This window comes from Andrographis paniculata, unplaced genomic scaffold (genome assembly GCF_009805555.1).
Source record: "Andrographis paniculata isolate CXL003 unplaced genomic scaffold, ASM980555v1 Contig49END, whole genome shotgun sequence".
In the NCBI taxonomy this organism is placed as follows: Eukaryota; Viridiplantae; Streptophyta; class Magnoliopsida; order Lamiales; family Acanthaceae; genus Andrographis; species Andrographis paniculata.
Window position 1 is genome coordinate 1,302,628 of NW_026137583.1, and position 15,095 is coordinate 1,317,722.

Here is a 15,095-nt window from a genome sequence, read left to right on the forward strand (position 1 = left end):
AAATGAATGCTCCTCATTACCTGCAATGTAATCGAGCTCTTCTCGTATCAATCTATTTGATAGATAGGTAAATGATCTACCGGATGGTTATGGCATCGGGGGAAAATCTGAAAGACTCCTACCATTTTTGCTAAGTATCAATTCAATTTCTCGAAGACACCAATCCTTGAGATCCATATCACTTATACAAATGTCATTCCTTGAGCTCTTCTTAAATTGTAGAGCAAATCGTCAACCATTGACCTCCATTGTTGTTCCCATAAGTTAACAAGGTTGGTTAGCTCAGAAAACATAAGCATTGTCACAAACATATTTCACAATTTCGAAGAAGAAGCCCAACTTGCAGCTTCAGACAATGCTTCATGCCATCCATTGTCATCATCCAATAAACCACGTGCAACACATGCTTTCTTAAAGGTGGAATAAACAATTCCATTAAATGTTCGAAGATCTTCAAAAGATTGAGCTCCACAAACAATGGAAAGCAACATCCACAAATAATATTTCTCTCATGAACTTGGATGTGCATATGGAAGTCTCCCAATACTCCTACCCCGTTATCTTATAACCCATTCTTTTGTACGTCTTTTCCAAACCCATGCAGCAGTAAAATTCACATAAGTTAGGCTTCGCGCAGCAACGCTACTTCTGTTGGCTTCAAACCACTTAGTCAACATCGTATGTTGCACACCAACACGATCGACAACACTGACCAAACTATCTCTTTCATGAAACACTACATATTGTTGATTCGGAAAGTGATATTGCAAGCGCTCCACAGTTGGAGAATGCTTTTGAAGTTCAAACTCATAAATTCTCCAACAAGCTTCAATGGCCGATACATAACGACATTCTAAGTATTGTTTGATTTCATCAATTATGTTGCGTCTCTGATCATTGTTCGTTGAATCTTCAACATTATTTTGAAGAGAAATAATTGCCCGATCTGTCCCCTTACACATGTATTTGTACATGTACTTCATTAATTTTGGAGATGCGCACTTCTCTACGTTGATGTGAGCATTGAACAACACAAGCAGGTCTCGATTGTATGGAACAATCCAATGATTGTCCAATTCGATACCATTTACAAAAAATGTCTTTGAAGAATCACATCTACGTCTATACGAAACAAATCCATTTTCATCTATCGTAGTATGTGAGTAAAACTTCTTTGGATAGTGTTTACTACACTTTCCATCGACCATACACGGAACGTTGGGGTTATATACTCCACATGGTCCATGAACCATTTGTCTTGTAACAATATTATAGGCAAGTGGATCAACATTCTTATCAGGAATTTCGGCACAAATGTACATATCAATTTCTTCGGGAGTGATTGGTTTAAATCCCTCTTGAAGAGACAACGTAATATGCGAGTGAGGCAATCCTTGTTTTTGAAACTCAATAACATGAACATCTATCGTAGATAAATATGAATAAGTAGTTATATTGTAGATATTGAAATTATTTTCAAAATAATAAGTTACATTATAGTATACCTCCAATTGCTTGGCCAAAGAATATTTTATCAGTCAAGAGCTTCAACATTTCTTTATGTTTCATCCTGAATACTCTTGCCAGTAGATCAGGACGATCTTCAGTACGTTGATTTGGAAGTTTTGATAATTCTCTGGAAATTTCTAGCCACGTTGGATTGCATGTGAACGTAATGAAAAAATTTGGAGGTCCAATCGCTCTACATATTGCCAATGCATCATGATAATGTTTCAACATATTTCGTGGACCTCCAGTAAATGAAGATGGTAGAATAATCCTCATTCCCACCGCACTAGCATCGATATCCCCCTCAACTATGGCATCAGCGAGACCTTGATATAAATCCGCCCGCAACTCAACCTGATGGGTCTTTATGTAATTCAAACGTTGTTGTTCAATTGCTGCATAACAATCCACTGCAAGTTGTTGAAACAAACCTCTTCATCGTAAATGAGTTGTGCTTTCTGTTGACCTGTGTTGGAAGCGAAATGCCCAAAATTCTCGCATTTAAACATTTTTTATTCTTCTATGTTGTAACTCCACATTGTAAGGAATCCCAATTCTCCACCCGTCACTCCCATATGGAAAAAGTAATGGGTATTGTAATGGAATATAGGAAGGATGAGCCTCACTAATTCGCTTTAGATATCCATGTGTTTTGCAGACAATGATGTCGCGACTTTGTACAGTATTTCTATCTTGACCAATAATCAGCGCGGCAATCTCATTCGTAGAAGGCATTGTGTACTGTCGATTACTTCTACTATTCAGAATCCGTACATGTAAATCAACTCCACTATCATGTTGCAATGCATCCCTCGCTGAACGGAAAATTTGAACGTAAGGGTTCACATCATCCAACATAAGTTTTAATCCCTCAACTATAGAAGAAATTTCGGGAGTACACCTATCTCTTCCTAAGACAGATAGTCGATTGCGCACTTCGTTCTCAGTGTCACAAATGTACAGTTGGACAAATTTATTATGCTCTCCTCCAGAGGGAATCAATGATCCAATTAGGTGAAAATTTTCTCCAGAAATTCTATAACAGAATGGTCCTCTCCCATCCTGAACTGATCTATCAATTTTTCCACCCATTGATGTGAAACTAAAGATCGAATTGAATGATCTGATATTTTCCATAAAACTACGATCTTTTAATAAGCCATCTAGATACTCAGGAGGATTTGGCAGCAAAGGCAAATTCACCTTTCCACTTTGGCAACACAAACCAAACTTAGGACTTTGTTTCAAACTACGAACGACTTTTTCCTCCAACCACAAAAAGAAATGCAAAAAAAAAATTACAAACTAAGATATATATATAATTATATTACAATAAAGTTAATATAATTTTACCGTGCATAGCACAAGATTCAAGTAAGTTTATATATTAATGATAAGTATTATGGATACTTATTTAAATAAAAATATAAATTCATTGTAAATAATAAATAAATTAGATATATTATTATCTTGTTCGATAATACTATTCACGATGGCTGAATTTGCATTTTCCTATCGATTGTATTCAGTAGAAACTGGTACAATCACTCAATCTAAGAACAATAGTACACATACTAATTATTAAGTATAATTGATGCATAATGTATATCGTAAAAAATTAGTAAAATATACTATAATCATAGTAAAATATGAGTTATATGTTGTTAAAACATTTAACATTTTTTTTTATAATACCTCTATCTCCATGGCTATTCATATGCACAGTATATGATCCTTCATTACCGATGCCATGAAAATTCATGCCTATAAATATATAAAATGTAAAAAATTAATAAAACATACTATAATCATAGTAAAATATGACTTTTATGTTGTTAAAATATTTAACAATTTTTTTTTTTTTTTATAGTACCTCTATCTCAATGGCTATTCATGTGCACAGTATCTAATCCTTCATTACCGATGCCATGAAAATTCATGCCTATAAATATATAAAATGTATGAAAAAAATTACACAATATATATTGTCATATAAATTATTTATTTTAAGTGTATAAATTAGACATAAGCTGACCGAATAGTTGCATATCTAAAAGATTGGATATAAATTAATATAATATTGAAATACCCAAATTTAAACTACTCTTAATAAACTTAATAATTTATCAATTCGTAAATAAAATTTTTAATTAAATGTATTTGAATACAGACAGTAAATAAATTTAATATAGTACTACCTTGATTTATATTTACTATCATGTCATTTGCATTTTCTTCTTCTCGATGCTCTTCAATAGACGACGGGATTACTTCTTCATCTTAAAAAATAATAATTATAATTAATAAAATAAAAATTATATGTAAATTGAATATATAATTTAAATTAAATACGTTCATGATCATGATCAATCATATGTATATCATTTGATTCACTATCATTAACTTCACGAAAGTTAGTTGAATCACCTATAAAAATAATAATATATGTGACTAATTTGAACAATATATTCTTATATCAATTAAAAAATATTTTTAAAGCAATAATGTAAATAAAATAAAAAAATATAAATCGTATTTAATCTTCTCCCAATAAAATGAACTGTAAATTGTAAGTTCAATAAACTATATAATTGCATCTAAAATAATAAATACATGTAATATATTATTACCTTGATTTGTATTTGCTATCACGTCATTTGCATTTTCTTCTTGATGATGCACTTCAATAGAAGATGATATTATCTCTTCATCTTAAAAGTAATGATTATAATTAGTAAATAAAATCATATCTAAATAAAACATATAACTTAAATTAAATAGCTTCGTCTTCGAGATTAATCACATGCATATCATTTGATTCACCATCATTGACGTCACAAAAGTTCACCGAATTACCTATAAATATGCATAATATATGTAACTAATTTAAACAATATATTCTTATTATATCAATAAAAATAAATAAAAAATAAACAATGTTAATTTCGAATATAGTATGTACCATTTTGCCTATGATTTTGTGGTTGCCAATTTAAACCACGGGTCATTCTTTGTGCCCTTCTGGTTGGTGGTAGATCAGGGCAGAACGGAGTTTCATTCGTAATATTATAAGCAGTACAAGTTGAACGAAATTCCAATTCGATGTGTTGAATAACTGCCCTTAGCTCGGGATTTCTTCCCTTATTGTACTGCTTCATTCACATATGCCTCCGGCATCTTAATCGAGCAAGTTTTTTTAAAACTTGATCATTATCTATCTATTAAAAATAAAAATAAAAAGTTTGTAAAGATGAATAAAAATATATTTTGATTAAAAACAAAATAAATTGATATTATGAATTTTCTAAATTATATTAGGAAAAATTAATTTATTTAAAATAATCAAAGTAATATTAGATTAATAAAATGAAGAGAGTAATAATTTATAATATTTATCCACTCACATTCTCTTACATTTTAGTGTTTGATTTAATTAATAAAATTTTGTTTTAATGAATGTTAATGAATAAACATAAATTCAGGTCAATTTATACAGTTGATATTTATTTTAAAATCAAATATAGAATAAGACTTAATATTTATTTTTAATAGTACATATATGTTAAGAAATATCTTATACAAATAGTATACGTTGAATAAATTTTAATAAAAAATAATCACAAAAATAAATTTTGTCATAATTTTCATATGAATAAAATAAATATATATTAACATTTATTTATTTATCTTTTTAGTTCGGTGAACTAAAAAAAATGTATAAATATATTAGGCAAAAGCAATAAAAATAAGACTATTTGACTATATTATATTATTGTGCATAAGTGGGTACCAAAAATATATATATCTCATATTTGTAAGTGACATTATTCATTAAAAAAAAAAAAAATCAACTAATTTTATAATAGCATACCCACCACTTTCAAAAGCACAAATATTGCCAACATCAGAAGATGATGATGCCAATAACAAATGTAAAACCATAAATATATTTTACGAAAGGAAAAAAAAAAAAAAAAAAAACTATTTTCAAACATCGTGCATTTATGATTAATGCCGATTGCACTTATTCATCCACTGATCAAGAGAATATATAAATATAAATAATTGCAAAATCGTAAAAATATTAAAATAAAAAATAATAACAAAAAATGTTCGGTACAAAAATAATGTTCGGCTTAAACAGTATTCTTCAAATCTCAAATGTCACTACAACCTGCAAAAATTAAGTAATCATAAATACTTCATATGAACAAAATTAAGGACTGTGATTATTGTCCAAATAATCCAATAATCGAACACTAATATAATCATAAATGTAAACCTTGAAAGGTGAAATTATGTTCACGCCTCTACGTGATAGTCAAGTGCTACCTGAGAAAATAAAAATATTAAACATAAAATGTCAAAATAAAATATAAAGTAAACCAACTAAAAAAATATTCAAAAATATTAACAATTGATTGTGCAAGAACCCTGTGCAGAGGATAATCTTTAAATAAGAGAAGAAAAGAAGTGTCTGATGTTATGTTAAGAACTGTATGACATGGTGAGATGTAGTGTCGTTCAAGTATGAAAGAAAAGTATGTGAGAATTATAGTTTTTTTTAGTAAAAATAAGAGAATGCAGAAGAAGAGAAGATAAAGACAGAAGCATGAAAACATAAATGAAAGTGAAAAATTAAAATGAGATGTTTAAATAATATTGAATGCAAAGAAATACTTCATAAGAACAAAATTAAATACTATGATTATTGTCTAAATAGTCTAATAATCAAAACACTAATATAATTATAAATGTAAACCTTTGAAAGGTGAAATAATGTAGGAACACTGTGTAGAGGATGATTTTAGATAAGAGAATAAGAGAAGTGTCTGATGTTATGTAAGAATTGTATGACATGGTGAGATGTAGAAAAGTATCGTAAGAATTAGAAATTTTTTAGTAGAAAGAAGATAATGCAGAAGCATAGAAGATAAAGGCAGAAATACGAAAACAAAAATGAAAGTGAAAAGTTAAAATGAGATGTTTAAATAATATTAAATGCAAAGAAAATCTCTGCAACCCCTAGTATTTAAAAAATTATAAAAAATAATTATTATAACTTTTCAATAAGTAATTATTATATTAAAAAAAAACCTCTGCATCTTCAACATGAGACTTGTATTTTAAAAATAAAAATAAAGTGTTCAGTAATGATTATAGAAAAACATATATCTTCTTTAACAATTTATCATTATTCTTATTTATATTTATAATGTATTGTTTAATTAATACATAATTTAGTTTTTTTTTACTTTTTTGTATCTATATTAAAATATTTATAACAAAATAGACAATATAATTATTAGAATCAAATTATTATAAAAATGAATTAGAGTTTCTCAACTTTATAATGAATTAGAATTAAAATTAATTATTAGAACTTTTTAATAAGTAATTATTAATAAAAAAAAAAAAGAAAAAACTCTACATCTTCAATATGAAACTTGTATTTTTAAAAATAAAAATAAAGTGTTCAACTTTTCAGAAAAAATAATAATTATAGAAAAATCTTTAACTTCTTTAACAACTTATCATTATTTTTATTTATATTTATATTGTTTAATTAATACATAATTTAATTTACTTACTCTTTTGTATCTATATTAAAATATTTATAACAAAATAGATAATATAATTATTAGAATCAAATTATATAACATAAACATATTTAATTATATAAAAAATATATAAGTTAATATTATAATTTAGGTATTAATTTTTTTCTAACAGCTATATACATAAAATTGATACTCAATCTATTTTAATTACATTGTAATTATAATTTTATATTTAAAAAAAAAAGAATACCTTTCTCCCGTACATCCACAATTGAACAATGAGGCACCATTCATCTACGGTTCTGCACAACACAACGGGATTGGACATCACAGATTCAGGTCAAAAAGGACAATGGCACATTTTAGCACTGCCAGACAAAGGCTCAAAGAAATAAATAAAGAAAAACAAAGAATGAGAAGAACAAATAAATATTGTATAAACTCACTTTTTTTTACATGTGTGGAAGTAGATCTACATTAAAAAAGAAAGAAATAAAGAGAATAACAAAAAACAAATCTTAAAAACAAAGAATGAGAACAGCAAAAAAAATTCGTACAAACTCAATTATTTTATATGTGTGAAAATAGATTAAGATTAAAAAACAAAAAAACAAAAAAAAATTTACCCGTAATTCCATCAAGCAACAGCGATAGAGCTTCAAAACCGTGATAAGTGGAGTGGCATGCAGCGAGATATGGATCGATGGCGGTGGAGCGCCTGCGGATCTGCAAATATATGTTGGAGAGAATAAAAAATAAATATAAAAAAAGAACAAAGAGATAAAATGTAAATAAATCTTAGTAGTGTTTTGAATGGGGGCAGTGCTGAGACTTTGGAGTACGGTTTAGCTGCGACCGGATGGCAAAATCTGGAGATAAAAGACGGAAAAGAAAGAGAGTTTTGGGATGGACGGCGGCGGTTGTGAGAATAAATTAAGGTTTGGGAGAGAGTTTTTTTATTTATAATTAATATTAAAATAAAATTCTTATAAATTAAACAGTATAGTCAATTAAATATTTTAACCAATCAAATTTTTTTAAAAAATATTCAAAAATGCTAGAAATTCAAGCTTTTCATTCTGGTGGTCTAAAACTGAATTCAAATATAGATATATATATATGATTATCATTAAATATAAAATAATAATTTTAACTGAAAATTATTACAAACTGTTTTTTTATGAAGTAAAAGCCAAAACTCCTCAAAGGTAACCTAAACAAACATTTATGTTTTTAACAAATAAAATAATATAAGCACCAAACAAAAGATCTATTTTTGCAGGGTGGGAAGAAAAAAACTATTTCAACCCACCCTATAGTTTTGCAGAATTCACCCGCTGGAATTTTCTTTTTTTTTTTAATATAATTTTTTATTTATTTTATAAAGTTATCTATTTATTTATATAGTTATCTATTTTGTTTTAATATTATCTATTTATTTATGTTGTTATCTATTTTTTTTATATTTATTTAATTTTTAATTTTTTAAATATCATCAACAAAATAAAAAATTATATTATTTTTTTTATTTTGTTTATATTTTTATATTTTATTTATTTTATTCTTTTTTTATTTTGTTTTAAGCTTATATTTTATATATTTTATTTAATTTTATTTGTTACTTTTAATTTTATTATTTTTTATTATAATTTTGTAATTAATATTTATAGTAAATTATTTATTTATTTATTTAATAATTATTAAAATTTATAATTAATTGATTAAAAATATTATTATAACTTAAATGTATAAAAATAATAAAATATTAAATTTTATTTGTAATTTTAAAAATTATGTAAAATAAAATATAAAGAGAATATTTTTAAATTCTGCAGAAATGAAGAAAAAACTGCAAAAATAAAGTTATAGATTGGAGATGATCTTTGCGTGTGTGATAAACATTTATGACATTCTACAAATAGCAGGGGAAGGCATTTTGGCCAAAAAGTCTTGGAATGAAAAAATAGGAATATAAAAGTCGATTCTCTCTTGTACATTTTTAACAAATAAAATAGTATATTTTATACAAGAGCAATTTTTATTTTTTTTCAATTTAAAGCCACTATGTACTTGTAATTTTACTTGGTCACTTTGGACATGCTTTAATTTAGATGCTTTTTATGATATGACCATGGTTGCCCATAGAAGTCCCCCATCCCATCCCATCCATGCTCTTAGACTTAGCGTTAACAGAATACAACTTACCTTTATCCAACCAATACTTGTACAATTACAAACAGCGTATTGGGCTGCCAAGCCAAGCCAACCCAACCCAACTCAACCAGCAAGGCTAAGGTTATGGTGCACCGAGACCAAATCGAAAACAGAAACCAAAAGCACCACATCATACACGACGTATTCATTCAATAGTCAACTATACTATACTATACTATACTATACTATACACAAGAAACAGCTGCTGGCCTTGTTGAATTGCAATATACCATTTCAACAGATACGTACGACACTCTGACTCGACCACACTAACACTAGTTTAACGAATATACACATTCATACTTAGATACAAGACCAGATACAGCTAGGAGTTAAAGAAAGCCAAAAACACCACCACCAACAGACAAGCAACTTAGAATCAAGTCATAGTCATTCCATGTAAAACACAGGTCAAACTTGCAATGGTTACAAAAATATAACATTTTACCAATCCATTGTTCTATGAACCCCCCACAATGATTGATTGATTGATATACCAGCATAGAATTTTTTTCAAACTATTTTTACCCCCTCCCTCTCTCAATAATGTTCTTATCTCAAATAAACTGCTGCTGCTGCTTCCGCTGCTAGTCTTTGGAAGTTGACAGCAGCTCGCTAGCTCGCTCACTAATTCATATGAAGTAGAGAACAACAATACACATGCGCATATTTTCCCAATACTTACTTTGGGTTCTTCAATTTCTTAGATTTGCTCTTTTCCTGCATTTTCTTTTTCTTAGCTTCAGCAGTAATCCATGAATAATCAGAAGGAATTGCAAATGGATCTTGAATATTATCAATCCTGCTGCTGGAGGAAGCTGCAGCTGAACTCTGGCGTTGATAGGGGGCTTTTATCCACTGGAACCAAGATGAACTTGACGACTGCATCATAACAGTGCTCTCTTTGTCCACAGCAGATGGACTTGAGGGGGGCGTGGAGAACTCGTCCAGTGGCTGAAGCTCTTCAAATTTTGTAAATGTAACAATCACTCGAATAGTGGGAACCACTGGAATAGCAACCTGAAAGGCACCCTTATTAGTTGTAGAAAGCATTCCAGGGAATCAAGCATATCAGGAGAAAAAAGAAACAGAATTACATAAGCCATCGTATTGTAAAGGATAATAAGAAATTTATGTCAAGACTACTAGTGTGTGAAAAGCTAGCTAATACATTCTGCTACCACCCAAGAACTGAATAGCCGATTCGTAAAACTAGGATTATATTATTTGATGCTAGGTAAACTGGACTTTGGAAATTATGCTTCAAAATATCAACACAATCATTTCCGCTCATCTTTTCTTCATAAGCAGGCCATAGGATCAATATTGTTTCAATATGGGCCCATGATGTATGGCTGGCAGACAATAAAGTTCATTCACACTTCAGCTCATGATGATAACAGTGGACATATCACACATCAGCTCATGACAGCTATATTCCATAGATTACAACTTCTACACAACAACAAAGATGGAATCTAGATAAAAGTTGAGACAGGTAAAACACATCAAAAAAGAAATTTTAACAATCATTATATTTCATGCAACCCAAAGGCTTCATAACATTTTAAGCAGAGTCCTCTAGGCAAATTAATTCTACGTGCAATCAAGACTTTTCTTCCTGTACTTGCAAATGTCAAAGTCTCTGATACTAATACATAAGCACAGTGAATAGAAAGTTGTGATGACAACAATGTACCAAATATAACAAGAAGAAAAGAGATTGAGCTACCCGTACACGTTAACAGAAAAAAGACCATCAGCATTTATTGAAATACAGATGAAAATTATACATCAAACGTTTGCCACAAGTTATCATAGGGATCCTGTGAAGTTCAATTAGAAAAATGTAATCTAAAGACTTTAACGCTTTGAATAAGTGAAATGGTTGCAATAAACCACAATATTTTATCTGATTCTTCTCATCATGCTGATTGATTACAGATTTTAAATATGGTATTGCAAAATGATTCTATGAAAGTGAATAATGGCAACACAAAAATTTCAAGATAAGAGTCCAATAAAAAGCATGGAATCTATTAAGTAAAGCACCAGTAATAGAAGAACACCTTGACAGGGAAGGTTCCTTTGGGTAACTTTGTAGTAAATAGCTCCCTTAATCGACGCACAGCTTTAACTTTATTTGCTAAAATGTCAAGCAATGGAAGGAGTTCTTCAGTTCGTAAAGGAAAATCTGGCGAAAGCCAAAGGATAGGCCTCAGCCCTTTCTTATACTCGTTCTCCTTTTCCCTATTTCCATCTTTCCGCCTATTTCCACTCTCAGCATTTGATGATGAAGAAGCTTTAGCATCTCTTCCTCTCCAATGCCCATCCTGTTTCCCAACCACCTCCACGGAGTGCCGTCCTGGTTTATTATTCGGACTACTGGAGGCGTCCTGAAGCAGATCGCTTACTTTTTCATCCACACACAATGAACTTCTAGGAGGAGCAATCTTTTTATCATTTTCTGGTTTACTTTCCCGTCTCCTCCAACTATTGAACCATCCTTTCTTTTCCTGCTTAAGTCCTCCATTCCTACAACCGTTTACACTCTCAATGGGCACATCCCTTTGGTCATAACAACTATGACGATGTGTAATACCGACATCATCATTTTCATTGCTTGCATCTGATGAATCCATTTTAAGAGCAACCTCAAGTTGCTTCCGCTCTTCCTCAGTCAGAATATTTTCAAGCTCATTGTCCGTTTCATTTTCATTGCAAGAATTAAAGAGTTCATCATCCGTCATAGCCCCAGGGACTCTCCTTGATTTAATGCTGACGACCACATTATGCATATCATAAACTTTAGCCTTCCAAGGACCCACCATTTCTGTCTTCTCCTGTCTTCTCCATGTAGTTTGAGGTAAAAGAACTGCCTGAGTTACATCAATGCCAGGCCTGAATATATTGGTCTGAGACATTGCAGTAACTTCTTGCTGAACTTCTGCCTCCGATGCTGGTGCACCCGCACCATCTAATGCATTCATTATCTCCTTATCCTTGTGTGAAATCATGCAAAGGGATCCTGGGGGAACTTGACCATCCTCAGATCCATCGCCAAGGAACAGTATGCTCTGGTCTGAACGTTGTATTCTAAAACCATCAAAACCAGCCAAAGTCATATCTGCCCTCAAATTAGAACCTCTCTTCCAGATTTTGTAAGTGTCGGATGGTGCAATTCTTGAAATGAAAGGGATGACTGAGCTCTCAAAATGAAAAGTTATCTCCATATAAAAATCTCTCATCCTTCTCATTGTCCCAATTAACCGAGGCAGTCTTCTGCACCATTTAGCCCAAGCAACAGGTTGATAATGCCTAACTATAATCTTCGCAATTCCTTCTTCCCTACTACATATTGCTTCCTGTAATGCACTCCAACCCTGTTCATTCTGCAAGCTCCAATCTGCTCCGGCGAGCATGAGCATCTCTGCCGCTGTCTCATCACCAAATTTAACAGCCAAATGAAGGGGAGTATCTCGGTTAGGAACATCTCGACGATCAATTGCAGCAGATATTGCATCAGCCTTAGCCTCTTCATCAAGTGATACTGATTCTGAATGGATCTCAGATGGATCACAAAGTCGAGGAAGGCCAGATATGATTCTCCTGAGGCCAGTATAGTCCTTCAATATTATGGCCTTATGGACAGGACTATGTTCATATTTTGATACATCAACAGCCGACATGCCTCAGGAGTAGATAGTTGATAGGAAGTTGTGCTATGTACAATAGAAAAGCTTATTTAATCATCCAAAATTCTGCTAGCCAATGAATGCAAACTGAGAAACCTCCTTCAAGACCACTGAATGAAAGGAAAACAAACTAAAATATGAACGCATATTCAATAGAGCAAGAGTGCTTCAGAAATAAATATCAAATATGCAGTGAAACCACAACAAATAAATGTGAGAACCAGAACTCCTCTACGTCACAAGGAAATGCAAGTAGCAGTACTTCATTCCAATAATCAAACATTACAACACTCTTTCTTAGACATAGGAATGGTGATCTCCAGGCCAGGCTGGGGCCCCTCAGGGATTTTAGCAATAAAAATACCCCCTCGATGTAATTCTCTTTCTCACCATAGGCACATAGCGAAATATTTGAAAGAAAATAAAATAGATAATGAAACTGAAACTGAAACTTACAAAAGAGATCGATTACACAGAATGCAGCGGCAAGAGAGCACAAACAGGATGAACCAACAATAAAAGCAGATTACTAAGAACTGGCAGCACCTCGAATCAGGGTAAATCAGACTTTATAACTGGATGTAAGAAAGTTGCACAAAATGTTTAAGTGAAAAGCATGACAGAATAAAGGAAGGAATAACTTTTACTCAAGACAAAGAAAGGCATTAGAAAGCAAACCCACCAATCAAGAAAACTGCATTCTCTCAGATAGCACATAAAGTCTTCACTTAAATCATAATTTTTTCAAAAGCACAAAAAATATAAATGAAACTACTCATTTATAGAGATGTATCCTAATTGCAAATATACACCCTTTTGAAATACCTAAATTCAAGTTAGTTTCAGGTGTCTATATCTAGAGGTTCCACTTTAACTGTTCTCCTAGAAATGGTTGTCCTACGTTTTTGCTAACCCAACAAATAATTGTTCTAAACATACGCAGATTTCCTATAGTTTGACACCATAAACCTTAATCGAATTCAAGCATATGCATAACCGTCTCTGTCTCCGGTTGTAATTTGATGTTGACAAAGATCCCATCTTAATATTTCTCGAAGATTTGAAGGTCTATAATTAATAAATTAAGTGCCTAAAAGTCCCAAAACAACTTAAAGCAAAACAACATTGACGGAGAATTACATTAGTAAGGCCCCAAAAAGACTGCAGTACTTCCAAACGAACAAGCTTAAATCGTCATTCATATGCCCTAAGCAGTATCAAATAAGAAATTTCGTAAACTGGAGAAAAAAACACGTTACCTCAATTCAAGTGGCAGCGCAAAACTCGAATTTTTGCTTGAGAGATAAAAATCCCTCCACCCGAATCAAACCGCCGGAAGCAAATCAGATCGGGCTTCAACAGTATCGGAGAAATCAGGGTTTCGGAAAAGAATATGGGGAAAAAGGCAAAGCCAGAAATAAACTAAATTCGATGCAGTTTCATGTCCAATCTAAGTCGCCCTTGATTCTGGGTGATCTCCTTTGATTTTGTTTGATTTCTTTCTCTGGGCGAAGAGAGAGAAACAGAGATGTAGAAAGTGAAACGAAGAGGACAGCAACTGTACGTATATATGTCTATATCTATATCTATGTATGTATAGGCATGGCCCATCCACAGGTCATCTTATTCTTGGGGGGTTTCAAATATGGACCGGTTGGGAGGAATATTAATTAGCACATTTCAATACATATCTGCATACATAGTAGGAATCGGTATTAAATTAATACTACTAGTTAAAATTAGAGAGAGATTTTGATATTGTCAAACCCTCTAAATCCAACACAATTAAATGAAAATTTTGATTTCTCGAACAAATTTGATTTAAATATATATATATATGGTAAAAACAACCGAGTCGTCAAAAAATCAACACCGACAGCTTAATCGAAAAAGTCTGTCATAATTGATTTGTTCGAAGGGTTCCCGACCTCTTCAAGAAAGGATCCCGGGGTATATCGCGATATCCAAATAATTACAGTTAAAGGAAGGTAAAATCAAGACTAATAAAAACAAGAACAAAGCTGAAAAAAGAAATTGGAATAGAAAAAAAAAAAGAAAAATTAAGACTAATAAAAATAAGAACAAAGCTGAAAAAAGAAATTGGAATAGAAAAAAA

The 15,095-nt window shown here is 31.1% G+C and overlaps 1 protein-coding gene and 1 long non-coding RNA gene across 3 annotated transcripts; both read right to left on the minus strand.

Moving 5' to 3' along the window:
• Nucleotides 1-5,799: 5,799 nt before the first annotated feature.
• Nucleotides 5,800-7,803, minus strand: LOC127253116 (uncharacterized). The gene is made up of 3 exons (XR_007839216.1): nucleotides 7,697-7,803; nucleotides 7,321-7,372; nucleotides 5,800-5,841 (listed from the first exon to the last, which is right to left on the minus strand). It is a non-coding gene; the product is annotated as an uncharacterized LOC127253116 (long non-coding RNA).
• Nucleotides 7,804-9,363: 1,560 nt separating this feature from the next.
• LOC127252906 (uncharacterized) lies at nucleotides 9,364-14,568 on the minus strand. Of its 2 annotated transcripts, XM_051277293.1 has the most exons (4): nucleotides 14,239-14,568; nucleotides 13,436-13,554; nucleotides 11,354-13,089; nucleotides 9,364-10,304 (listed from the first exon to the last, which is right to left on the minus strand). In XM_051277293.1, exons 3-4 carry the CDS (start codon nucleotides 12,971-12,973, stop codon nucleotides 9,966-9,968), a joined length of 1,959 nt encoding a protein of 652 aa, XP_051133250.1. In that variant the 5' UTR covers nucleotides 12,974-13,089; nucleotides 13,436-13,554; nucleotides 14,239-14,568; the 3' UTR covers nucleotides 9,364-9,965. The 2 variants fall into 2 exon arrangements, with proteins under 2 accessions (XP_051133250.1, XP_051133251.1); XM_051277294.1 differs by lacking the exon at nucleotides 13,436-13,554.
• Between the last annotated feature and the right edge of the window lie 527 nt (nucleotides 14,569-15,095).